The 24476-nt window shown below is 56.8% G+C and overlaps 1 protein-coding gene across 19 annotated transcripts in view; it reads left to right on the top strand.

Annotated features, from left to right (window-relative positions):
- LOC103550372 (zinc finger protein 385C) overlaps positions 1–24476 on the top strand; it is a 51541-nt gene that overhangs the window by 21145 nt on the left and 5920 nt on the right. For 11 of the 19 annotated variants that reach the window (XM_070561929.1, XM_070561935.1, XM_070561930.1 and 8 more), the window contains 3 exons: positions 2763–3014; positions 21695–21843; positions 23735–23845. In XM_070561929.1, the coding sequence (XP_070418030.1) occupies positions 2765–3014; positions 21695–21843; positions 23735–23845 (510 nt within the window). In that variant the 5' untranslated portion in view covers positions 2763–2764. The other 8 variants (XM_070561931.1, XM_070561937.1, XM_070561922.1 and 5 more) reach the window with 7 other exon arrangements.

Here is a 24476-nt window from a genome sequence, read left to right on the forward strand (position 1 = left end):
GCAGAGCGACGGGCCGGTCACGTCACCATGCACCTCTGACCACACAAAGATCGGACCCACGGTGTACTAGTTTTCTAGGGCTGCCATAACAAAGCACTACAAACCGGGTGGCCTAAACCATAGAAATGTATTGTCTCACAGTTTGGGAGGCTAGAAGTCCAAAATCAGGGTTGAGTCCTTCTGAGGGCCGTGAGGATGTCTGTCCCAGGCCTCTCCCCCAGCTTCTGGCGGTTCCCTGGCATCTTTCGCAATCCTTGGCTTGTGGAAGCATCACCCCCACCTCTGCATTTATCTTGATATGCTTCTCCTTGCGTGCATGCTTGTGTTCAAATTTCCCCCTTTTATAAGAACACAGTCATAGTGCATTAGGGGACCACCCTACTCCGGTAGGGCCTCATCTTAACCTAACATCAGCAACGACCCTATTTCCAAATAAGAGATCTTGAAGTCATAATAACATCTGTATCTTAATAACATCTGCAATGACCCCATTTCCAAATAAGGTCGTATTTCATATTCCGAACTACTAGGGGTTAGGGTTTCAACATATGAATTTTGAGGGAGACACAATTCAACCCACAACACATGTTGAGTCTCAGATGTTCACTGAGTCTCGTTACATGACATGGCCACAATGACACTCACACCATGACATAGCTGCACTGTGACATGCACACAGAGTGAGTGACACAGATTCACCTCAACAAACAATGGGGTAACAGAGACACTCACAGAGACCCAGGTACACATGACAGACATACAGGGTGACAGACAAGGTGACTCTACTCAAAGCTGCAAAACACAGACACACTGCGGATTAGTAACAGCTGCCATTTATGGGACGCTGAGAAGTGTTTTATATGGATCAGCTCATCTAATCCTCCCAGTGAGCTTGTGACTTTGGAACTGTTACTATCACCCCATTTTACAGATATACAGACGAGGGGACTGAAGCTCAGGTCACACAGCCAGGAAGTGGCAGAGCTGGGATTTGAAACCAGGTATGAGTCAATACAGAGTTCGTGCTCTTAACCGCTGTGCCCCTCTGTTCCGTTCACACACAGTCCCCACATGTAATGACAGACACTTATGTGGGACCATTGCCCACAATAAGGACAAGCAGCTTCCTGAGAGCCGGGGGCCGGGTCCAGGGACTGCAGGCAGGGTTCTTGGCTGTGGACTTGAGACATTCATGTTCTCTGTTCAGAGGTGGGCTCCGCCACTGGATGTGTGGCCTTATGAGAATATTACGGCATCACTTCAGTTGACTTGGTCTATTTTGCAAAATGAGCGTGAGCCTGAAGACACAGGAAATGCCCTTTAGGGGGTGTCTTAGTGGGGCCTAGGCTGCCAAAGTGCCGCAGACTGAGGGGCTTAAATGCCAGAAAAGTATTTTCTCACGATTGTGGAGGCTTAAAGTCCCAGATCGAGGTGTCGGCAGGGTTGGTTTCTTCTGAGGCCTCTCTCCTTGGCTTACAGGTGGCCGTCTTCTCCCTGTGTCTTCCCATGGTCTTCCCTCTGGAACTGTCTGTGTCCGAATTTCCTCTTCTTATGACACCAGTCATGTTGGATCAGGGCCCACCCTAATGACGTCACTTAATTACCTCCTTAAAGACCCTCTCTTCAAATCCAATCACATTCTGAGGTACTGGGGGTTAGGACTTCAGCATATGAATTTTGGGGGAACACAGTTCAGCCCATAACAAGAGAGATGGACTTGGTGATGCCTCACTGAGGCCCTAGGCTTGGGGGTCCCGAAGTCTGAGGGAGAGACACAGTCCCTGACCTCAGGAGTTCCGTGTCCTGGTGAGGGGGGACACAGGCCCTGCCCTTGGGAAGTCCCCAGTCTGAAGCAGAGGCAGGAAGCATGCACATAGATTCAAGAAGGAAGTGAAAATGAACACGCTTTAGTCTGAGAAGGGTCATTGGGCTGCCCTAGAATAGACCTGGTTAGAGGCGGAGTCAGGTAGGAAAGTTGCAGAGAAGTGAGCTGGAAAGGAAGGACTGTCTATGGAAGATGAGGGGCTGGAGGGGTGATTCGTGTGCTCTCCGGGGCCTGGGGGGTGTGTGTGTGTGAGAGAGAGAGACAGAGAGAGAGAGAGATGGGGCTGTGTTCAGCAGACCCAGGCAGCAGGGCCCAGGTCTCTACTGAAAACACCAACTGTTGTCACAGCCTGGGCGGCCAAGACAGCAGGGGGCATCTGGAGCCACATGGGGCAGGGGTGGATGCAGGGCAGGAGTAGGGATGCCTCCACACACTGTCACCGTTTGTGAATGTCACTCAGCTGGGCGCTGGGCATAGGGAGGTTGCATTTCTACAGTCACCCCTCTGGCCAGCAGCTGCTGCGTCTTCAGCAGGCGCCACAGGCCTGCCAGTCACAGGATTGTCAGCGCTGCTGCAGGGCTGAGAACAGGACTCTGGCTTCCCAGAACGTGACTCCACCAAGCTCGCTGCTGCCTCTCCCTCTGTGCCCACCTGGCCTCCTGGACTCGGGTCTCCCTCCCTGAGCACTTTGCTCTGTGGCCCAGTGTGTAGACATTTCTGACGCTCTTCCGGGAACTCTGCATTCTAATGCTGCTTTGTTTGAAATTGACCCCATTATGTTCCCCTCTGCCATCCTTGCGTTGGGGGGGGTCTCCGAAAGCAGAGGAGTTTCGGCTAGGACACACGGCTCAGGCTTCTCTGGGTCTTGAACCCCTCTTGCTCCTTCCATGTGTTCACAACACGGCCTTTGTTTCCTTGTCTCCTTCTATCTGCTCAGGTATGAAGCGGCCCCTGAGCCCATCTCCCCCAGGTGAGAAGGAGCCCCCCGTATCTGGAGTTGCTGAGTGCCCACCTCGGCCCCCAGAACCACCTAAGCCCAAGCGAGAAAGAAAACGGCCATCGTACACGCTGTGCGACGTCTGCAACATCCAGCTGAACTCGGCCGCCCAGGCCCAGGTGCACTGTGGGGGGCGGGCCCACCAGAGGCGGCTTCGGCAGCTCAGCCTGGGAAAGACCCCCGCAGGGCCAGGTCAGTGCGCAGGGGCGCTGCTCCCACGGACTTGGTTCTGGGCCCCTGAGAGAGGCTCTGGGTCTTTGCCTCTCTCTGTGCGGTCTTTGGATATGGGGTTCCCTCAATGGGGTCTCAGGGTCTGAAGTGCCCCAGATGCTGTCAAGTTGTGTGTTTGCATCTGGACAACCCTCTATGGCCTCTCTCAGGGTCTGAGGGTTTTTAGGTTTGAGGTCTCCTCTTGCGGTCATTTTGGGTCTGGGGGCTCTCCTGATGAGGTCTTTTGGGACCAGGACCCCTAAGTAGCATTTCTCCATTCTGGACCCCTGGCAGGAATAGTCTTTCAGACAAGGGCCTCTGCTGCAGGGTATCCAGGCACCCCCTCTGGTCTCTGAAGGCTGGAGTCAGCAAGATGCACGACACTCAGGCTGAGGGATGGTCCGGAGGGTAGGGGGAAGTTCCTCTTCCTTTGGCTGCTGGACTCCTGGCCAGGATTTCTGCCTCTCCCTGGCTAGGGTGACTTTGCAGAGGTTTGGCTGCAAGCGTGGAGGGGGCCGCTGGCTGCAAGGCAGATTTCTGGAGGAAATGGGTGAATGCATTCGTGAGGGCGATTCCAGCTGACAGGCACATGGGGGCCATGAGCAAAGTGAGGAGGGGCGGGAGGCTGGCTGGCAGGGGAAACAGGTTCAGAGCCAGGCGCAGTGTGGGAGGCGGGAAGGGCTGGAACTTCTGCCTGGTTCTTGGGGGGCGGCCACCGGAAACCTACCTTGCAGCCCAGGTTGGTAGCTTTGCCAGAGGGCTACGCTTTGAACTCAGACACCCCCTAGACGTCTGCCTCTTCTTTTGGTGACTACTTGTGGGGTAGCCATTGTGTTCCTGGCACTGTGCTGGGGCCTGGAGACAAATAAATTCCAGTCTCACTCCTCACCACCCTGCCCCCCCAAGACTGAATCTATCTTTTGGGCTGAGACAGACACAGAAAGAACAGATGAGTGTTGTGGGTGCCATGCAGGACATACCCCCAGGGGTACAAAGGAGAAAGGGCAATTATACCTGGGGCAGCACAAAAGGCCTCGTGAAGGAGGGGGGTGCACAGAGCTTTGGAATAGGGGTGAGGGAAGAAGGGACACGGCAGGCAGAGGTCCCTGCATAAGCAAAGCAGGGCATGCTCTGATGGCTGGCACCAGCTCTGCCACCTGAGCACTGGGGCTGGCCCCCAAGGGTGTGACTCTGCATGAGTGTATCTGACTGTGTGGATGTTTCTGGGGGGCAGGGGGTGTGCATGCGCACATGTGCGTCTGTGTCTGAGTTCAAAATCACTCATTAATTCATCAAATATTCAGAGACAACCTACTATGTGCAAGCTGCTGTTTTGGGGATTCATATTTTAATTTTTTTCCAGCTTTACTGAAGTATTATTGACATATATGTAAATTCAAGGCATACAATGTGATGATTAGATACATGTAGATGTTTGAAATAATTACCACAATAAGGTTAGTTACCACCTCCATCCCCTCACGTTTTGTGTGTGTGTGTGGTGATAACAGCTACGATCTACTCTCCTCATAACTTCCAAGTATATAATACAGTATTGCTCCTTACAGTCACCATGCTGGGCAGCACACCCCCAGATCTTATTTATCTCACAGGGGGGAGTTTGTACCCTTTGACCAACATCTCCCCATTTCCCCCACCCCCAAACTCCTGGCAACCACCGTCATGAGTTCCATGAGTTCAGCATTCTTTAGATTCTGCATATAAGTAAGAACATATCAGTATTTGTCTGGAATTCGTATTTTGCTGCCTGTCAGGAAAGAGCTGTCTAAAGAACTACATGTGCAGACGAGTTTGCCCGAGATAATAACAGGCCTCGTAGAGGTGGGTACGGAGTGCTTCGAGAAGTCAGAGGGAGAGGTGAACAGACAGAAGTCAGGGAAAGCCTCAGAGAAATGACACTGAGGTTGGATCTTGGTGAGGGAAAGGGAGTCCCAGGCCGGGAGCCAGCTGGAGCGCATGCACAGAGCCCTGAGGCTGTGGTTTCCAGGGGCAGCGGGCAGTGCTGGGCGTTTGGCCTTGTCCCAGAGGTGATGGGTGTCACTGAAGGCTTTTGAGCAGGAGTAGTTAGTGGTTTTAGAGGTCTCCGGCAAGGGGTAAGGGTGAGGCTTGGGGGTACATGAGAAGGAAGAGAGAGGGGTAGAGGAAACAGATTCTGGGGCCTTGTCTGTAGCAGGGCCCGCAGGACTTAGTGACTGATGGGATGTGGGGACCAAGGGGGAGAGGTGCCAAGGATGACTCTAGATTAGGCGATGTTGCGATGGGCAGTTCCGTTATTAGTAAGGGGGCCGCCGAGAGGGAAGCAGGGCTGGAGGGGAGTGTTGGGTGGGGAAGGCCAGTCCTGTGGCCTGAGGATGCATCCCACCCTGTTCCCCCTAACACGGCCTCTTTGGGCACTCCTTCCAGGCAGTGGTCCCCAGGGAACAAGCACTCGCCCCCCCCCAACCATGCCAACGTGGAGAGAGCAGGTGGGGTGTGAGGAGGAAAGACCACAGCACCAGATACCTGTGGCCAGGGACAGGGTGCCCAGAGGGATAAGGACCCCCTTCACCTGGCTTCCCTCTTCCCACAGTCCTCATCCCCAAGTCCTGCGTAGGTTTGGGGGATCACCAGGAGACACGATGCCTCGTACTCCTCTCCAGATTATTAAATGGGACCTGGTAAGTCACTGTCCCTCCATTGTCCTTCAGTCCATCCATTGCCTAGCCCTCCAGCCCTGTGCTGGCCCCGTGCAGGATGCCAGGACTCTGCGCTGAGTGTGCTTGGTGCCTACCCTGTGGGCACTCATCATCAGAGAGACAGCCCTGGGGCCAGACCTTTACAACTGCCATGCTGACAGGAGCAAGGGCATTGTGGGAGCATAGCAAGTGGTGGTTGTGCCTGGGGCGAGGAGGAAGTGTCCTCGGATTTCTGGGAACCCTGGAATTCTGGGGCTCCGGATGGAGAACCTGCTGTCCACTGGCGTAGTTATCTCTGAGCCTACTCCAGGCCATGCCCCCCATGGATTTCTCCTGTCTCCCTGGCCCTCTGAGAGCTGGGGGTGGGAGAGGCAGCCCCCAGCATGAGGATGCTAGCAGCTGCCCCTGGGTGGGGGACCTCAGGTGAAGGTCTCTCCCAGCCTATGGTGGGCCTGGCAGAGACCCTTAGGGTGTGGCTGGCTGGGGCAGCCTCCAGCCTCGGAACCAGAGAGCCACCTCTACTTTCAGGAGGCTTGAGGAGAATCATGAGGAGCGCTTCACATGCTGCTTTGTTCTTGAGGCCTCGGTCCTGTGGCAGCTCCTGTGGCACCTGGGAGGGTGCTGTTGGTGTCGGGGTGGGAGGCCCAGGCAGACACTTGGACGCTCCCTCTCTGGGAGGCCTCCTGGAGCTGTCACTTTGATTAGGGGTCTGTGGGGCTGGCGGTTTGCACAGTGCCCGGCCGTCACAGGCAGTGAGGCGGGGACCCGCTCCTGTTCATGCCCTGGAGGCCTTCTGAGGGAGGCAGATGCATGGGTGGCTCTCCCGCTCTGAGCTTCCTCACCAATGCCTGGGTCACAGGCTGCCTTCCTCAGCCACACTCAGCCGCCAGCCTGAGGGAGCCTGGAACACCTGGGAGGGGGCACAGGATGGGGACACAGCAGGTACCCCACATTTCCCCATCCCCCTCCTCCAGGTACTTCCCCACCTTTCCCTGCCCATCCTCCACCCCCTCTGTCTCTGTCTCCCACACAGCAGGCCCTTTCCTTCTTCAAGAATGTGTCTTGAGCCAACTTTCACTCCCCCTTCCCCTCCTCCCATTGGGCTGTGGGCACCAAGAACCGCCACCCCCTAAGGCTGAACTCAGTGATCTTACTGACTGTCACACACACACCCTCCTCAATAATTTTCGGTGGTTCTTGAACATCTGCAAAGAGAAAGGTTTGCCGGCTCAACCCTCCTAGCTCCAACCTCTTGTGTGGATGTTGGGCCTGCACAGCACATGGGGGACACCTTGGCAAGGAGCTATGACCTACCCCCAGCACCAAGTTGAGTGCTTGGGAGCTGAACTGTTGGCAAAGCACTTCCACATGCACCTGGCCTTCCCTCTTCCCACAGCCATCCCAGGCAGAGATGATGGCATTCAGCCCTCACTTTACTGATTGGGATATTGGAGCTCAGAGACTTTAAGCAACACACCCAAAGCCACACAGCTGGCTCAGATGCCAGCGTGTCTGACTCTAAAGCCTGTTTCACCCCCAACTCCTGCTGCTGAGGAGAACGGCCCACATCAAGAGACACTGAGCCTTAATGTTTGTGGAGTGGGGAGGAGGGATGGCCCAGAGAAGGCAGCCTGGCTCCCAGGACACATGATTCCACAAATGCTTAGGGCCCTGGCCTCTCCTCTCCCTGTGCCTTGGTGTCCTCAACTGAAAAATAGGGAGATGCCAGCCATGGCCTGCTCTGCCTAGGCTGGCTGGGGAGGGGGTAGGGAGCCTCCTAAAGTCAACTGATCCCCCCTGTCTTTTGGCAGGACTGACCCAGCCATCCAGTTCAGCCTCCCACCCCCACTGTCCCCCCATCCACAGCAACATGACACCAGAGTGGAGAGAAGGGGATTTCAGAAATGACTTAAGCCCTGGCTTACTGAAATGGCCAAAGACGCCTTGCGTGGGGAGTGCAGGGTAGACACTAAGGGGGACAGGAAAACAGAGATGCAGTCAGAGTATAATGGATTTCAGGGCAAAGAGGCTGCAGCTGCACCAGACAGTCCCTATGCCTTTGGGGGCGGGGAGGGATCAGAGTGGCAATGGAGGCTGTCCCCTGCCCTGCACCCTCAGACCTCCCCTAGCTCTGGTTCTAATCAGTCCCCCCATCTCCTCTCCAAGTCTTTGACTGCAGAAGCCTGTTCTGAGCCCCAGAGATCAAAGACTTTGAGCTCAGGTCACACCTGGGTCACCGGCTTGATGAGCTCCTCACCCCCACTCCCCACAGATGGATTAATTTCAGTCTCATCAGGAGGCCCGAAAGCCCTCCAGCCTGTCCCCCTATCACTTCAGAATCTCCCTGGGTTGCTGGGTCCTTCTCAGTGCCCCCCAGCCCATCCTGAAGCCTTTGGGTGCATGTTTCAGAGAAACTGTGCTCCCGCAAGAGCACTGAGAAGTTTTTGAAATCTAACCAGTGCCTCCTGCTGCTGTTCTCCTTAAGTGGCAGATGATGGGACTGCTTCTCGCTCTCCCTGGACAGCCATCACATCCCCCTCCCCCAAGTGTGAACCTGACCATCAGCATCTCCCCCGAGGGACCACCAGGAAAGGCAAGGCCTTCTGGGTGGAGAATTAGGGGGCTTAGCTCAGATCCCTGCCCCCACGGAAGACAAAGATTCTGTCTGTGTCTGGGTGGGTTAATTAGCTCTGGGCTTGAGTTTCCTTCCTCTCCCCACCCCAGCAAGTCCTTCCTCCTAGAGCCTCTTCTTAACAAACCTGTTTTCAGGAGCTGCTGCTGCCAACCCACCCCCCCACCCAACCCAGACCGTCTTTGCGGCTGGGCTCGGGTACTGGCTGCTCCAGAGATTACAGGTTATTGTCTGGTGGAGACAGGATGCTGACGGGGGTGGGGGGCTAGCGCTGGGACCGGGGCTTGGAATGCGAGACTGGATCCAGCTGTGGGTTGGCTGTCTCCTCTCCCCTGTTCCACCCCCTCCCAGCCACCAGGTGCTCAGGTAAGTAGAGAGCCTGCCTGTTTTCAGGAAGCGGAGGGGGAGAAGGGGACGAAGGAGCAAAAGGAGGAGAAAAAAGACTGGGGGGAGGGGTGGAAGGAAGGGTGCAGGCAGGGGAGGGGTGTCAGAAGTTCTAGCTGATCGGATGGCCACCCCTCACATTGCCCACGCAGCAGGTCCAATAGTCCAGGTACTAGACTAAGAGGGCATCTGGGCTCCCTGCCCCCTTCCCCCACCATGGCCAATGCTCTGGGATCAAGTGGTAACACTTCTCTGAGCCTCAGTTTCCCCTTCAGCAAAAAGAGGTAAATAGAAGGGGATGATGATGGGCAGAGGATGAGTAAAGCTGGACAGGAGAACGGGGGCTCCTGCAGCAGCAAGCCCTGAGGCAGGGCTTCAAAGTTCAGCAGCAAGTACTTTCTGGCAGCCAGAGAAGGTGCTCAGGGCATGTCCTTTCCTGGAGGTCTCTGTAGGCAGGTCACCTCTTCGCTTCAGCCTAAGAGGCACTGGGCAGGGACTCTCCAGGAGTCGAGGAATTGGATGCCCCCATCAGCCTCCCTGTGTCCCTAGTCTCCGCATTTGCCCTGTACTCCGCCCTTGGGGAAGGACGTGCCCTGTTCTTTCCACCCATGGTTGGGATGGGAGAAGCCAGGAAATAGGCAGTTCCTTCCTGGCCAGGGGAGACAGGGCCCAGGAACCGCTGCTTTCCAGGCTGGAGCAGGAGTCCCTCCCTCTCGCCCTCCCCTCCTATCCCTCGCAACCCCCACCCCTTCCCTCTGTCACTCTCTGGCTGGGTTTCATTTGCTTCTCACTCTGCGCTCAGCAGAGCCTCCAAAGGCAGAGAATGCTCTTGGGTGAGTGCTGAGGACGGGGGTGGGGAGGGGGCTTAGAGACGAGCGTGGGTCCCTATCCTTTTCCTGCTATTGTTGATACCCAAAAGTTGTCTTTCAGAGACTACGGTAGCCAGTTGACTCTTGGTACCTTTTCTCATGTCCAGGGCTGGGCAGGGGAGTCCCGACTCTGGCTGGGAACAAAGGTGGGGCGGGGGTGGCAGGAATGGTTGGGGAGCTGGGGTCCACCCTGCAGGTCCCCCCTACAGGATGAGGTGCACTGCACTTTGGGGCAGACGCGCGTCCAGGGAGCCTGTGTCAAAGGTTCCTTGCATCAGATCAGACCTTCGACAGCCTCTAAGGGGCTGCCCGGAGGCCCCAGGGCTGTTAGGAGAGGGGGCTGAAGGGGTAGTTGTTACAGCCACAGAGAGAGAGAGAGGAGCCGAGGGAGACAGGCAGAAAGCAGGGGACTCCTACCCGAGGTCCAGCCACTGCGCCGCGGTCAACACTGATGCTGCCTCCCCTTATTCATGGTCTCCTCTCCACACAGGGGTCGCCTGGCCCTGTTTGAGGGAGACATCCACTATCCTTTAAGGGGCATTTTTGGGAACCCCTTCCATGGCAGCAAGGACTGGAGACAGTGGGCTGGGGCAGAGTTCCATCATGACTGGACTTGGGGGTCCTCCTCCAGTGCGGGGAGGGGGCAGTCCGGGAGATCTTGAATGCCAGCCAACCTTGAAGTGGGTTGGGGGCTCTGGAGAATGTGGGGAGGGACCCCCTGGCTGTGGTGGGAATCCTAATCCTACAGGGAGTGGGCAAGCCAGGGGTCTGGGTTCAACCTCCCTTGGGCTCTCTCTCCCTCCTGGACTCCCATTTTCTTTACAGAGTTCTGGATTTATCTGTAATAGAAACGGCAACTTTACTATTTGAGGGGTGTGTGTGTGTATGCTTCGGGGAGGACCCTACTATCTGCCCCTATGACTTGTGGTAGGGAGAGAGAGAGATTCTGGGGTTGGCTACATGAACTCGTGTGTAAGTCAGATGCATTTAATTTTGTAAGGGGGGGGGGTCTGTGCACACACCTATCTCTGCGGAAATGTGTCTGATCTTTGGGAACGTATATCTCTTTGTGATGGTGTGTGCTGGTGTAGGCCTGTTGTTTTGTATTGTCTGTATATGCCACTGTAGGGGTCTGCGTGTCCTCACGTGTCTGTCTCTCTGGGTGTATACGATCTGAGGGGGGTCTTTGTTGATCCTGCCTGTGTGTGTACGTGCATGCTCATGCGTGGCCTCTGTGCCTGCCTTTGCCTCTTGGCCAGCATGGGTATCTGTCTGTCTCTGCATGGGTACCACCTCCATATGCGCACATATCAGCATGCGTAGAAGGTCTCATCACGGGGAGATCCGTGTAAGTGTGTGCCTTGGCATCTGTGCCTGTCACCATCTGTGTGGGTGCCTGTTGACCGCAGGGTGTGTGCCCCTGTGCTCTTCTGTGTGTATCTTTCCCAGTGATGGCAAAGCAGCAGGATGTGGTTTCCCCAGATCCTCTCCCTTGGGTGGCAGCCAGGATGATGTTATTTCATGAGACACCTGCTCTTTGCCCCTGCCCCAGCCTCAGGTGGACCCCTATAGGTGGCCTCTTCTCTGCTATTCCATTTGGTTTGCTCGTGTCTGACCAGAGCAATAACCCACCCTCTTGAGGCAGCGGTCCAATGAGCTGTGGGTCCCAGCTGTGGACCCCTAGCCAGGGGGATTGTTGGGGAGGGACTGCTCCGACATACTTAGCCAGGGTGGCTGTTCTGCTGCAAAATGCCATCCTAGAAGACCCGCCACACCTAACCCTTTCAGAGAATTTTAGGCCTGTCGGGCTGTATGGTGCCACCCTAGGGCAGGTCTGGGGGCTGCCATGTCTCCTTCCATTTGAATGTACCCACAAGCCAGGTGGTCACACGTGCGCATGTGTGTGCCATGACTCATGCATCATCCCAGCGGCCCTGGCGGCCAGGGTTCACTGTGAGTGTCAGAGGCAGATGGTGGGTGGCACAGAGCGCCCTGTGAAGGGTGATGGGAGGCGTTCCCGCAGCTACCCCAGAGGCCCCGACCTCAAATCAACGTGTGCCCTAGGCCTGGAGTGGGAGAGGAGTGTACCCAATTATGGGGGGCTGGAAGGCATTTCTGGGCGACTTTGTGCTGACTAGAAGGGGAGACTGGGTCACCAAGAGCCCCAGCACCCCCTCTTCAAATGGCCTCCACACCCAGCTCCTCATCTGGTCCTCAAATCCATTCCTGTCCTGCCCTTTCCTCCTCACCTGGCTGTAATTCCCACTTCACAGATGAGGAAACCGAGGCGCATTGCTAAGTGTCCAGCCCAAGGCCTCAGAGTTCAACATCTCTGGAGCTCCACTGCAGGCCTCTGGACTCCAGGTCTGGCAGGGTTGGGCTGCCACAGCCCTGAATTCCTCCCACAGGGAACCCACACCCTCTCCCTCTCTCTCTGGGGTACCCACACAGGGGTGAGGGTCTCCTGTGCATCTGAGAGGTCCCTCCTCCCTCCACACCCATTTCTGGCATCCCCATTATAAATAACTCATAAGATTAAAACATTGAGCTCCCAGCTCAAACCCCTCCTGAGGTTCCTGGAAGGTCAAAATCCCTAGCAGCCACTGCAGAGCTTTCTAGCGCTGCTCCCCCACCTGCACACCGGCACTCTACCTTGACCTTTGTGAACCAGCGCCACCGCTGAACTTTCAACTTCCCGATGCCTGCCAGTCCCTGGAATGCCCTTCCCCTAGGACATTTCACTCGTCCTGTTGTGAAACCTAATCGACTCTCCAGGCGACCTTCAGCTTACCGCCGCTCCTGCTCCTCCGGGATCCCAAAGCATTCTGTTCAGAACTCTCGGAGCACCTGCCAGAGGGTAGCCTCCGGAGGCTCTACCTGTTTGTCTCTCACCCGTGAGCTCTCACCTGTGAGCTCCTCTAGGAACCGAGGGCTACAGGTGATGGATGAATGACTCCTGTCCCTCCCGCCCTCGGGGAACATCCTTCCTGCGGTCTAACCTCTGTCGCTCCTGCTGCAGCGGGCGGGGGAGGCCGAGGGCCACGCCGGGCTCAGCGCGCGCCTGGCCGGAGCCGCGGCAGGTGGGCGCGGCCAGGTGAGCCCCGGGGGTGCCACTGCCCTGCCCGCGACCCCGGCCCGCGCCGGTGGCTGGCGCCTCTTCGCCCCGGTTACCGCTAGTGGCTGCTGTCGCTCAGTGGAGCCCAAGGAGACCGCGGCCAGAGCGTCCACCGCGCAAGATGGTGGCTCCCGTGGCTCCGTGAGTGTGTGCGGGCGGGGTGCCCGGGCCCGGCGGGGCGCCCCCTCCCGGAGCTTCCGGGCAGGGGGCGGGCGACGGGGCTGGGGGCCTTGCGGGGCGGGCCCGAGCGGGCGGGCGGAGGCCCGGTGCCTCCGGGGGACCCCTCCGAGGGCTCCTCCACCGCGCGCCCTCCAGAGGAAGTTCCCCAGCCCTCCGCGTCCCGGCCCCGGGAGGATGGGCCGGGCATGCAGGGAGCACCAACCTCACTCGGGCTGCCAGGGGAGGGGGCGCCCCGCCTTACTTTGCCGGGAGCTTGGACTCCTCTTAGTGGGGTCCCCAAAGGAAGGGACCCAAGGAGCCTGAGGAGAAGGCTGGGACCACCATCTGGGACCAAAATAAACACCGTGTTTGAGGCTTTCGTGCCGGGTGGAATGGGGGTGGCAGACGAACGAACACACAATCGCCCCAGGGGCCCTTTAAGCTGTGCGGGCTCCCATCGAGCTGACCAGGATGTGGAGAGGTGGAGGGACCTGGGTCTGCCACAGGTACGCCCTCCTGGTCAGTCTTGGTCACACAGTCCCGTTTTATTTACAGCCGGCCCCACCTACCTGGTTCCTTCAAGTTGAGGTTGAGAATATCAATGGCTTTTGCCTATTTTTTTTTAGAGTGGCGCTGTCCAATGAAACTTTTGGGGATGATGTAAATGTTCTCTTATCTGGGCTGTCCAATACAATAGCCATAGGCATATGTGGCTATTGAGAACTTGAAATGTGGCTAGTGCGACTGAGGAACTGAGTTATAAAATCTGTTTAATTCTGATTAAACAGCCACATGTGGCTAGTGGCTACCGTATCGGACAGTGCAGTTTCAGAATCTCCATCTTCCCATGCATCCTCCCTACCTACTCTCTTGTTCTTTTATCAAAAAGATCCTAGGTCTCATAGTCATTTTATCCCTCTGCAGAATGGGGCAGGATAGCCAGCTTCTAGGGATGTGGAAAGGATCTGAAAAACTTCCAGAAGGGTATCACCTTGGCCTGGCACCTCCTCCCCATTTTAAGATCCTTGGGGTGGTGGGCTGGACAAGGTCACAGAATCATGGGATCTTGGGAGGAAAGGATGTCAAAGGCAGCTGGTGTAGCCACCCAATAGGTGCCCAAGGGCCCACTCCATCACTCTCTCTTCCTGAGAGCTCGTGCTTCCTTATGCATTCACTCCCCAAATTTTGTGGAGCACCTGATGGGTGCCAGGCACTGTTCCCTTCTCTAGGGTTCAGATGTGAACAAGTTAGTTAACTTTCCTGCCCTCAGGGAATGTGAGAAAGAGAGAGAGCCTAAGCAAGCCAAGCAATAGAACCAGAGGGGAAGTGGAATGGGTCAACTGTTGGGAGGGAGAGTGGGAACATTCTAGAAGAAGGCAAAGGCCCTGGGGATGAGAACTTGGTACCCTGGAGGAGCCAAAAGAAGGCTGGTGTAGCTGGAAGGGGAGGGAGGCACAAGTGGCCGCCGGAGATGTCAGCAATGGCTGGGCATTTGGCAGACCTTGAAAGGGATTCTGGCAGTGGCCTCAGAGCGACAGGCAGTCATGGAAGGGTTTTAAGCAGTATGTTTTAAAAAGCCCCCTCTGGCTGCTGGGGGTCTGAATGGCTGAGGGAGGGTTTAGAGTAGAAACCCGGAGTGCCGTCAGGAAGTGACTGCTGTAGTCCAGGCAAGATGAAGGTGGCCTGGATGAGGATAGTGGCAGCGGCATGGAGAGGTAGATTATGGAGGTGGAATCAACAGGACCTGTGGGTGGACCAGGTCCTGGATATGGGAGAGAGCTAGATTGGAGGGGCAGGTTTCTCGCCGGGGTGCCTGTTTCCTGAGCTGGGCCGACCGGGCGAGGAGCGTATTTTATAGAGACAGTTCAGGGAGAGTTCTGTTTAGACAAGCCAGGAAGGCGGTTGGGTGGAGAGGTGTGGCGCCCAGAGGAGTGGCCCGGGCTGGGTGGTATATTTCAGAGTGGCCAGCAGAGAGGGCTCTGAACTCTTTGAACCATTTGAGGTTGGGAAGAGAAGGAGGAGATGACATCAGAGGAGTGGCTGATGAGGGGAAGGAAAATCAGGGGATGATGTGGGGTCTTGGAATGTTCCAAGGAGGGGTGGCGAGCAGTACCAAATGCCACTGAGAGTCCAGGGGAAGAGGACCAACGAGTTTCACCCTCATCAGGCAACATGGAGCGCCTTTCCTTACACTGAGTGGGCTGCCCTGGAATTCCACTCATCTGCCCCTATTTTACCCACCCGCTAAGTGTCAGATTCCGTGCAGGGTGCTGGGTATAATGTCAGGCAGACAAGACAGTCACTGCTTTCTCAGAGTTTAGAATCATCTAACCAACAGCCTCAGAAGCTGGGAGGTCTTTCATACCATCAAAATAAATCCTTTCATTCTTTTAAACAACCAGCTTCTTTGGAGAGGCATCTGCATGCCCAGCCCCGTACAGGGACTTAGAGATAGAAAAATGAACAAACGTGATCTTGGCCACGTGCAGGATCCAAGGAAGCGAGCACAGAGATGCATGGAGAATCCCTGCGTTCCCCACACTGTATCACAGAGACTCAGGCAGGGGAATTACGGGAGACTAAAGGACAGGTGCCAGTCCAGGTTGGGGGGATCAGCGTGGCAGAGGGGATGCCTGAGCTGCTCTCCAAGAAGGAATAGGAATTAGACAGGGAAAAGAGGAGGGATAGGGAATTCCAGGCCCAGAGGATGAAGGTGGGAGCAAAAGTAACAGCAGTGTGGGGGATGGTAATCCTGTGGAGCTGGCAAGTAGCCAGGAGTGGTAAGAGACTCGGGAGGGGTCCAGAGGCTTGGGGGGGCCTCGCTGGCTCCTGTGAAGTATGTAGACTTAGGCCACGGGACACCACTAAAGAGGTGGATGCAAAGGAGTGACATAGCTGGATCTGTGTGTGGCCTTGCTCTCTGGCTGCTGCATGAGGCATGAATTGGGGGGGTAATTCATAATCCAGGTGAGAAGGTGCAGGCCAGGGTCTCAGCGTGGGCTCTGGGAGCAGGAGGGCTTGGGTTCTAATTCTGCCTGAGCCACTTACTGCTTGTGAAACCTTGGGCAAGTCACTTAAAGTCCCCGAACCTCAGTTTCCTCCTCTCCCAAATGAGGGTAATACCACCCTCGGAGAGTTCTTGCAAGAGAAACCTTGGTCTCCCTGTGGAGTCACTGCCAAGTGCTTAGCACGGGGCCTGACTCCTCGGCTCACACTCTGTCGATGGTGGTTGCCCCTGTTGTTATCAGCAGGCACAGAGAGCAGGGGACAGGTTTGAGAGAATTAGGAGACAGAGTTAGCAGGTTTTGGCCATCAGCTGGACATGGCCTTCTAGTCCTGAACTGCTCATCCTGACCTCATGCCTGGGGTGGTGGTAGAGTGAGGGAGGGGGAGGCAACCAGCTAGCTGCCTCTGGGGCCCAGCCCCCACCTCTGGGCTACCCTTCCCAGGACCACACTGTCGGCGTGTGTGTGCATGCGTGTGAGTGTGCCCACGTGTGTGTTCAGGGAAGGGAGCTCCAGAGAAAACTAATCCCGTTGCTCGGTCCTGTGGCTGCGGGAGCTCAGCTGTGGGCTGACTTCCTTCTGATGAAGTAGATGCCTGTGGGCTGGAAGGACCAGTTACCCTTTGGGCAAGGAGTCAGGAGGTCTGGGTATTTAAGTCCTGGGTCAGCCACAAATTATTCATGACCCTGAAGACTACTGTCTATCGCCAGGACTCAATTCCACCCCTCTAAAATGGGGTTGCATAGACAGTGCCAGTCCTTCCAGCTCTGAGTTCTGACATACTTCAGCAGTCAAAGCAATCCATGCCTTCTTGTCCTGGATGGAGGGAGACCCTGGGAGGGGGCTGGGGCCCACATATCTCCCACTTTGGATAACATTCTGTGGCCCTTTGCATGACCCCACCCACTCCCAGTAGCCCTTCCCTATTGGGTCCAGGCCACCCCTCCGCTGGGGAGTGCTCTGTGGGCAGCGTGAACCCACCATGGACCCCCTAACACCTCTCCCTTGTCTCTTTCATCTCCAGTCTCCCGTCGGCGGAGCAGGAATAAACTTTCCTGGCTAAGTTAGATGGATGGTCCCCATTAGCCTGGCGGGCTGCCCCCTCCTGCCTCCCTGCCAACTCCCCTTGTCAAGGAAGGTGCCTCTGTGTGTGAGGGAGGCTGAGGGGCACGAGCATTTGGGTGGGGGTTGGGGGTGCCCTGCCCCTCGAGCAGGAATGGTGCCCCCAGGGAAGAAACCAGCTGGAGAGGCTTCCAACTCCAACAAGAAGTGCAAGCGTTACTTTAACGAGCACTGGAAAGAGGAGTTTCCCTGGCTGGACTTTGACTACGAGCGGAAGCTGATGTTTTGCCTCGAGTGCCGCCAGGCCCTGGTGCGGAACAAGCACGGCAAAGCTGAGAACGCCTTCACCGTGGGCACCGACAACTTCCAGCGCCATGCCCTGCTGCGCCATGTGACCTCGGGGGCCCACCGCCAGGCTCTGGCCGTCAACCGGGGCCAGCCCACTTTTGAGGGCCAGGCTGAGGGAGGAGGGGCCTACCCAGGCCTGGCAAGCACCCCCACCTCCAGGGGCGTCAAGGTGGAGGTGGACCCGGCCAAAGTGGCTGTGCTGACCACGGTGTACTGCATGGCCAAGGAGGACGTGCCTGACGACCGCTGCTCTGCCCTGCTCGAGCTGCAGAGGTTCAACCTGTGCCAGGCACTGCTGGGCACGGAGCATGGCGATTACTACAGCCCCAGGAGGGTGAGGGACATGCAGGTGGGTGGCAGCCAGAGGTATGGGGGAGGGCATGAGGAGGGAGGACATCGAGCTGTCTGGGCACAGCGCCAGCATGCCAGGCCCCCGGGCAGCAGCCAGAGCACTTCATTCATACCTTCACGCATCACAGCTTTACCCAGGGCGTAGTACTATATGCCAGGCCCTGGGCCAGCTGCTGGGGGCATGACAGCGCAGAGGCCAAGCCAGGCCCTGTCCTCGGGGGACCGGGTCACTCCCCTCACTACCTAGGCCAGACGTTGCAAATTGGTGGCCTGCGGGCTTGATTGCCTACAAATGTGTTTTGTTAGTTTTCACAGTGTTTTTGAAAAACTTAAATTAGTTTCTAAGTTAAAAATACTGAGCGATTACGTGTAAAAATGTGGATTTGTGACTTCCACTGAGGAGCCAGGTGTGGATGCTCTCGGGCATGAAGTGGTGGAGGTGGAGAGCAGGGCGGGGGCTTCTCCTTTCCCCTTGCTTTATCCCTGGCCCACTCAAGCTCAGGATCCTCCATGTGGCCCCCGGGGGGCGTGCAGGTTGCAGCTCTGTCCTGGGTACTAGCTGGGTGAGTCCCGGGGGCTAGTGTGGGTGGGGGAGGTGGAACTCATCCTACGGAGACGACAGACAGACAGAGCGCCCCGCTGGGGCCCTGTATAACTGGTTGGGAGCTGAGAGTGAACGTGTCTCAGTTAATCCCTGAGCAGCGGAGCGGAGGGAGACCCCCAGGAATAAGGCAGGCTGGGGCGATGCTCTAGAAACACACACACACACAAAATGCTAGAGAATCTTTATGGTTCATAAAGCACTTTTACATTTATAAGCACAATTTTTATAATTCACAACAACTTTTTGAGGAGATTGGGTGCAGGTATTAGCCTGATTTTAGGGCTGAGGAAACAGGCTCAGAGAGGTGAAATTACTTGCCCAAGGTCACACAGCCAGTAAGTAGCAAAGCTAGGATTAGTCCCTAAATCTGTCTGACTCTAAGGCCTGTGCTCTTTCTATCACCCCCTCCTGCCTGCTGCCCCTTCTCAGGACAAGCCTAACTCTGTTCTAACTCTGTCCCCCTTCCCTTTCTCTCTCTGGCTGTCCCAGGTGGCCATTGCCAGTGTCTTGCACACAGAGGCCTGCCAGCGCCTGAAGGCATCCTCCTATGTGGGGCTGGTGTTGGACGAGACCAGGGACTGGCCTGAGTCCCACAGTCTGGCCTTGTTTGCCACTTCGGTGTCCCCCTGCGATGGCCAGCCTGCCACCACCTTCCTGGGCAGTGTGGAGCTACAGGAGGGCGAGGCCACCGCTGGCCAACTCCTAGACATCCTGCAGGCTTTTGGCGTGTCTGCACCCAAGTTGGCCTGGCTCAGCTCCAGCCTCCCCAGTGACCTCCTGGGGAGTGTGGGCCGGCAGCTCCGGGCTGCCTGCCCACTGCTCACTGAGCTACACTGCCTCCCTGGCCGGACAGATCCCAAGCCCCCTGCCTACCTCGGTGAATATGAAAGTGTCCTGGATGCCCTATTCCGCCTCCACGGTGGCCCCAGTTCCCACATGGTCCCTGAGCTCCGGGCGGCACTGGACCTTGCAGCAGTTGACTTGGCAGGACCACGGCCAGTGCCCTGGGCCTCCCTGCTGCCTGTCGTGGAAGCCGTGGCTGAGGCTTGGCCTTGCCTGGTGCGCGCCCTGGAGGCCTCTGCTCCCGCCTCGCCTACAGCTAGGGCATTGGCCCTGGCCCTGCGCCAGTTCACCTTCGTGGCCTTTACCCACCTGCTGCTGGACGCTCTGCCCTCCCTGCAGAAGCTCGCCCTTGTCCTGCAGCCAGAGGAGCCGGACTTGGCCTTGCTGCAGCCCCTGGTGATGGCGGCTGCAGCCGCGCTCCAAGCGCAGCGCAGCTCGGGTGGGGCGCGCCTCCAAGGCTTCCTGCAGGAACTGGCGCCCTCTGGCCCCGACTTGGGCGGTGGGCGCTGCACCTACCGAGGCGTGGAGCTTATCGGCTACTCCGAGGCTGCGGTCCGGGACTTGGAGCGGCTGCGCGGGGCCTTCCTGGACTCCATGCGGAGGGGGCTGCGGGACTCGTACCCCGGGCCCTCGCTGGACGTCGTGGCCGCCTTCGCGGCGATCTTCGACCCGCGCCGCTACCCGCAGGCGCAGGCGGAGCTGGGCGCGCACGGCGAGGTGGCGCTGCGGGTGCTACTGCGCGCCTTCGCCCCGGCCGTGGTGCGCCAGCGGGCGCTGGGCGACTTCGCGCTCTTCAAGCGCGTGGTGGGCAGCCTCGGGCGGCTCGGCCCGCGGGCGCTGTGCGCCAGGCTGGCGTGCGCGCACTCCGAGCTGCATGAGCTCTTCCCCGACTTCGCCGCCCTCGCCGCCCTAGCCCTGGCGCTGCCCGTGGGCGCCGGCCTCCTGGACAAGGTCGGCCGCAGCCGGGAGCTGCGGGGGTGGGGGCAGGGCGAGGCCGGGGAAGGCCGGGGCGACCCCGCGGTCAAGATCGCCATGGATGGGCCCCCGCTGCACGAATTTGACTTTGCGCTGGCCGCCGAGTTCTTAGAGAGTGGGTGGGGGGAGGGGCTCCTGGGGTCGCAGCTCACAAGAGGGCGGCCTCCTCCTCTCGGTCCAGCCAGCCTGGGGCCCTGGGCACTCTCAGGGCCAAGCTGAACCTGACTGAGCTGCGCTCAAAAAGACCCGCTAACTGTGGCCTCCGGCCCACCATCCCGGTGCTTCTTCCGCTCCACGCTGAGTACCAGCCCAGCCCCGCAGGCTGTGGAGGAGGGGCTGGGGCGATGGGAGCCTGCGCGAGTGGGCAGAGATGCTAGGGTCTGGGACACCCTAAATATCACTCCTGTCCTTTACAGACTTTGGTGAGGAGCAGCTCACCCTTTCCCTCTGGACTTTGCCCAAGTTTTTGCCCTAGAAAATTTGGGGGGTCTTGGTTGGAGGGAGGAAGACTGGGTTGAGGGGTTGAGGGAAAGGAGAGTGGGTCCTTGACTCTTTCTCAGCCACTCTCCTGGCAGCATCTCTTCTCCAGATGTGACTGGAGAGAAGAGCACTGTCCTTGTTTTTGACACACAGCATAGCACCCTCTCTGTTTACAAGCTAGCAGTTCAAGGGGGGTAGTGGTTTTCTCCCTCTCCTCCCCACCAATAGGCTGCCTGAGGCTTTTCTGTATATAACCATGTATATAGACACATAAATCTACAAATGTGAAATAAATCTATCTATCTTCATAGTGTTAACACGCAAATCTAAAAGGACTTCTTTTAGTTTTGCAATGACAGGGTCCAAAAAAGTCCCAAATGGACTGGATTTATTTCTAATTTTTTTCTTCCTTGAAGTCTGGTTGTTCCCCAGGTGCCTAGCCCTCCCCTGCCCTCACTTCAGACTTTTAAGACCAAAGACTGGAAAACCAAAATGCTGAGCCATGACTGTGAGCACCGGCCTCGGGCCTGACCCCGAGATGCCCGAGGGCTTTCTGCCCTCCTGGGGGAAGCAGTTGGGACCTCTCCAGAGCTGGGCAACATATCCCTTCAGATTCCAGTGGGTTTCCCGTCCCTTCTGTCAGCCCTTGCTGTGAATGGTGTGGGAGTCTGGAGTAGGGGTCGTTAGTGAGAGGGGAGGGGGCAGCAGGCCTTTCCCCAGAGCTCCTGGGTTTGGGTTTAATTTGCAATAAAGTGGAAACCCAGTGCATCATGCAGTCTCCATGGTGGTGTGTGTGTGTCAGGGGCCTACCCTGACTCCTCCGGCTCCTCCCTTGGCTGGACACCCCTCAGGGGTTCGTTTGGGCCATTCTGCCTCTGTAGGGGCCGAGGGTCACCCTTCTGGGCTGAGAACCCTGCGCTGTGGACTTCCTGCTTCTGCCTCCCCAGTTGTGGAGAGGAGAGGCACTGAAACGGGCTGTGATTGCCCCAGCTGGGCCAGTGCTCCTTTGTGAAGCTGGCGACAGGAGTTTCTTCCCTGGCTCCACGGCCAAGAAGCCCATCAGCCTCTTGTTCTGCTGCAGAGGTAGGAGAGAGCCCTGTGGCTCCCCATGTCAGACCCTGCCCTTCTTCCTCCCGCAGCTGGCCCAGCCTCCAGCGCCCCCAGCCCCCTGCTGGCCTCCTTGCCCTTGCCCGCCAGGCCTCTGCAGCCCACGCTGGACTTCAAGCACTTGCTCGCCTTCCACTTCAATGGCGCCACCCCGCTCAGTCTCTTCCCCAACTTCAGCACGGTACGGGCTGGGCTGGCTGGTGGGTGGGGGCATGCAGCCAAGCTTGGGGATGGGCAGGGAAGGTGGGCTCAGAGGGGCCGGCTCTTAGGCACTGGGTCTAACCAGAAGCTCATTCTCCAACATCCACTAGTGACTTGATGTTCCCAAAATAGAGGTCCCTGGGCCCAGCTCTCTGGGCTAAGGAAGGACGATGTTGTCACCTCCACCCCGGATGACAACTACAGGGCCTGTAGGCTCTAAACTATGGGTTCCACTTGAGTTTTCGCATAGGGACTTCTATGGATGGTCCGTGTATGTCTGTGTGCAACTAAGGGGTGCCTTTCTGTTTTAGTTTGTGTCTCTATAGGTCTTTGTGTGTTATTTGTGGATGTGAATTTGTGTGTTGGTGTCCAGTGTGTATGTGTTTGTAAACAACTCTTCATGTCTGGGTATGTAATAAATGTGTGTGTGCCTCTGCATTTGAGAGGTTTTTTTGTCTTTGTCTCGATTATGTACGTGTTTGGCATGTGCCTGACCTCTAGGTGTGTGTCTTGTGTGGGTTGGGTGATAGTGAGCTGTCTGTGCTTGTGTGCCATTTGAGTGCCGATGTGTGAGAGTGCATCTTTCTCCCCGTCTCTGTGATGGGTAACTGCCTGTAAGCGTATGTCCTCTGTGTCTGTAGACTAGCCTCTGTCATCTATGTGTGTATGTGTGTGACCAACAAGCAGTGAGCATGAATTTTACTTCACTACATGAACTAGAAGGAATAACCCGCCTTTTTAAATTTTGAAAAATCAAATGTAATCGTTGATAACCCCCACCCCATCCTGACGAGATGGTGGGAAGTTCTGCTTCACTCGCCCTTAGGCGCCCTTCCGTCCACCCTCCGGGTTGCACAGAGGTCCGCAGGAGCCTGAGACATTTGAGGAGGGTTGTCAGGTCTTTGGTTCCCACTGTCACTTGCTGACATGCCCACTGTTCAGTCAAGCTCCCATGGCCCCTCAAGAGTGAGGGGAGTCACCGTTGTCCCCATCGCTGGGGACCTGGGGGCCATCCTCTGATGTCCTGTCCCCTGCCTGTCCTACCAGCCCTGCGTGCTGTGAGGGTTAAGACCGCCTTCTGTTCTCAGGGAGGTTTCTGAAACCATGCTTTTCTCTCAAAGCCTCTGTTCTCTTCCCTCAGGAAGGTGTGGAAAGTTCCTCTTGACAAGCAAGCCCAGACAACTTCTGCTTTGGGCCCAACAACCCAGGCCCCTGAGAAAGGGGACATAAAGGCTTGGTTTGATAGAAGAAAAAAATTGTTTAAAATAAGGAAAAGAAAAAACCACACAAATTAATATTCCAAAGAAATGATCCTACTACTCAGGGAACCCTCTGGCCTCCACCTGCTGTCGCCTGCTCCCTCCTGCAGCACCCCCGCCCCCTCCCCCCACCATGGTCTTACTCTCCCTGTCAGGCCCTGTGACAGTGGCAGAGCTCATCAGATCAGCGCAAGGCTGGATTATGGGAGAGGAAATTCCAACAGAGGGACTCTTTGTCCCTCCTCTGCCTCTCCCTGCCCCCAACTCTCTGTCCCAAGAGTTGTGATTCTTGTGAATGAGAAAAAAAAAACAAACAGAGACTGGAGGAGCAGCAGGAGATGCCCAGGTGACCACCAGGACGTGGTTCTATTTCTCAGGATCACGGAGGTCACCCTGGCCACCCACCTCCAAGCAGAAGCCCAGGCTGACAGATAAAATCAGGCAGGGGAGAGGCTGTTTCCTTCTCTGTGTCTGACATCCACAAGGATGGGAAAGTTCTTCCTACGGACGGACCACTGCCCTCCTCGACAATCTGCAGTAGTTTCTGGCATTTTGTACTGCCGCCCCTTCCAAGCTGACCCCAGTCATTGTGCCCTCCCACTCCCTTCACAGATGGACCCGGTCCAGAAAGCTGTCATCAGCCACACGTTTGGGGTCCCCTCCCCTCTGAAGAAGAAGCTCTTCATTTCCTGTAACATCTGTCACCTGAGGTTCAACTCAGCGGTGAGAGGGAGCAGTGGGAATGGGCTGGGGAGGGGGCTGGGCAGGAAGAGAGCTGGAGACTGGGCTTCCGGGAGGAATGGGGTGGCAGAGGGACTGTGGTCGGGATTTCCAGTCCCTGGTTGCAAGAAGAGGCGCTCCTGGTCCTTTACCCAGCCCCTCCTCCCCTCTCTCCAGATTCCTCTGCCCCTTCCCTCTCTAGTCCCCCTGGGACTCCATTTCCCTCCCCTATGCCTCTCTCGTGTGTTCTGGATCCTTCTGCAAGAGAGAAGACTGCCCTTTGCCACTCTGTATGCCAGGGGCCACCCCATCAGCTCCTGGTTTGGACCTGAGTTTGTTAAAGCACCCGAGAGTTCACAGAATATGTTCATGCCCATCATCTTAATTGGTTCTGATGATACATCTGTGAGGTGGATAGAGGCACTATTATCATCCCCACTTGTCAGAGGAGGAAACTGAGCCTCAGAGAGGTTAAGTGACTTGCCTGAGGCCACACAGGTGGTAAGTAGCAGAGCTGGGATTTGAACCCAGGCCTGGCTCCTGCCCCTAGATAGCGGAGGAGCCTCATTCTGGCCTCCCAGGGAAGGCCGACCTTCTGTCCAGGCAACTCTAGGGATTGGGGAGATGCTCTCTC

The sequence above is a fragment of the Equus przewalskii genome, chromosome 10, assembly GCF_037783145.1.
Source record: "Equus przewalskii isolate Varuska chromosome 10, EquPr2, whole genome shotgun sequence".
Taxonomy (NCBI): Eukaryota; Metazoa; Chordata; class Mammalia; order Perissodactyla; family Equidae; genus Equus; species Equus przewalskii.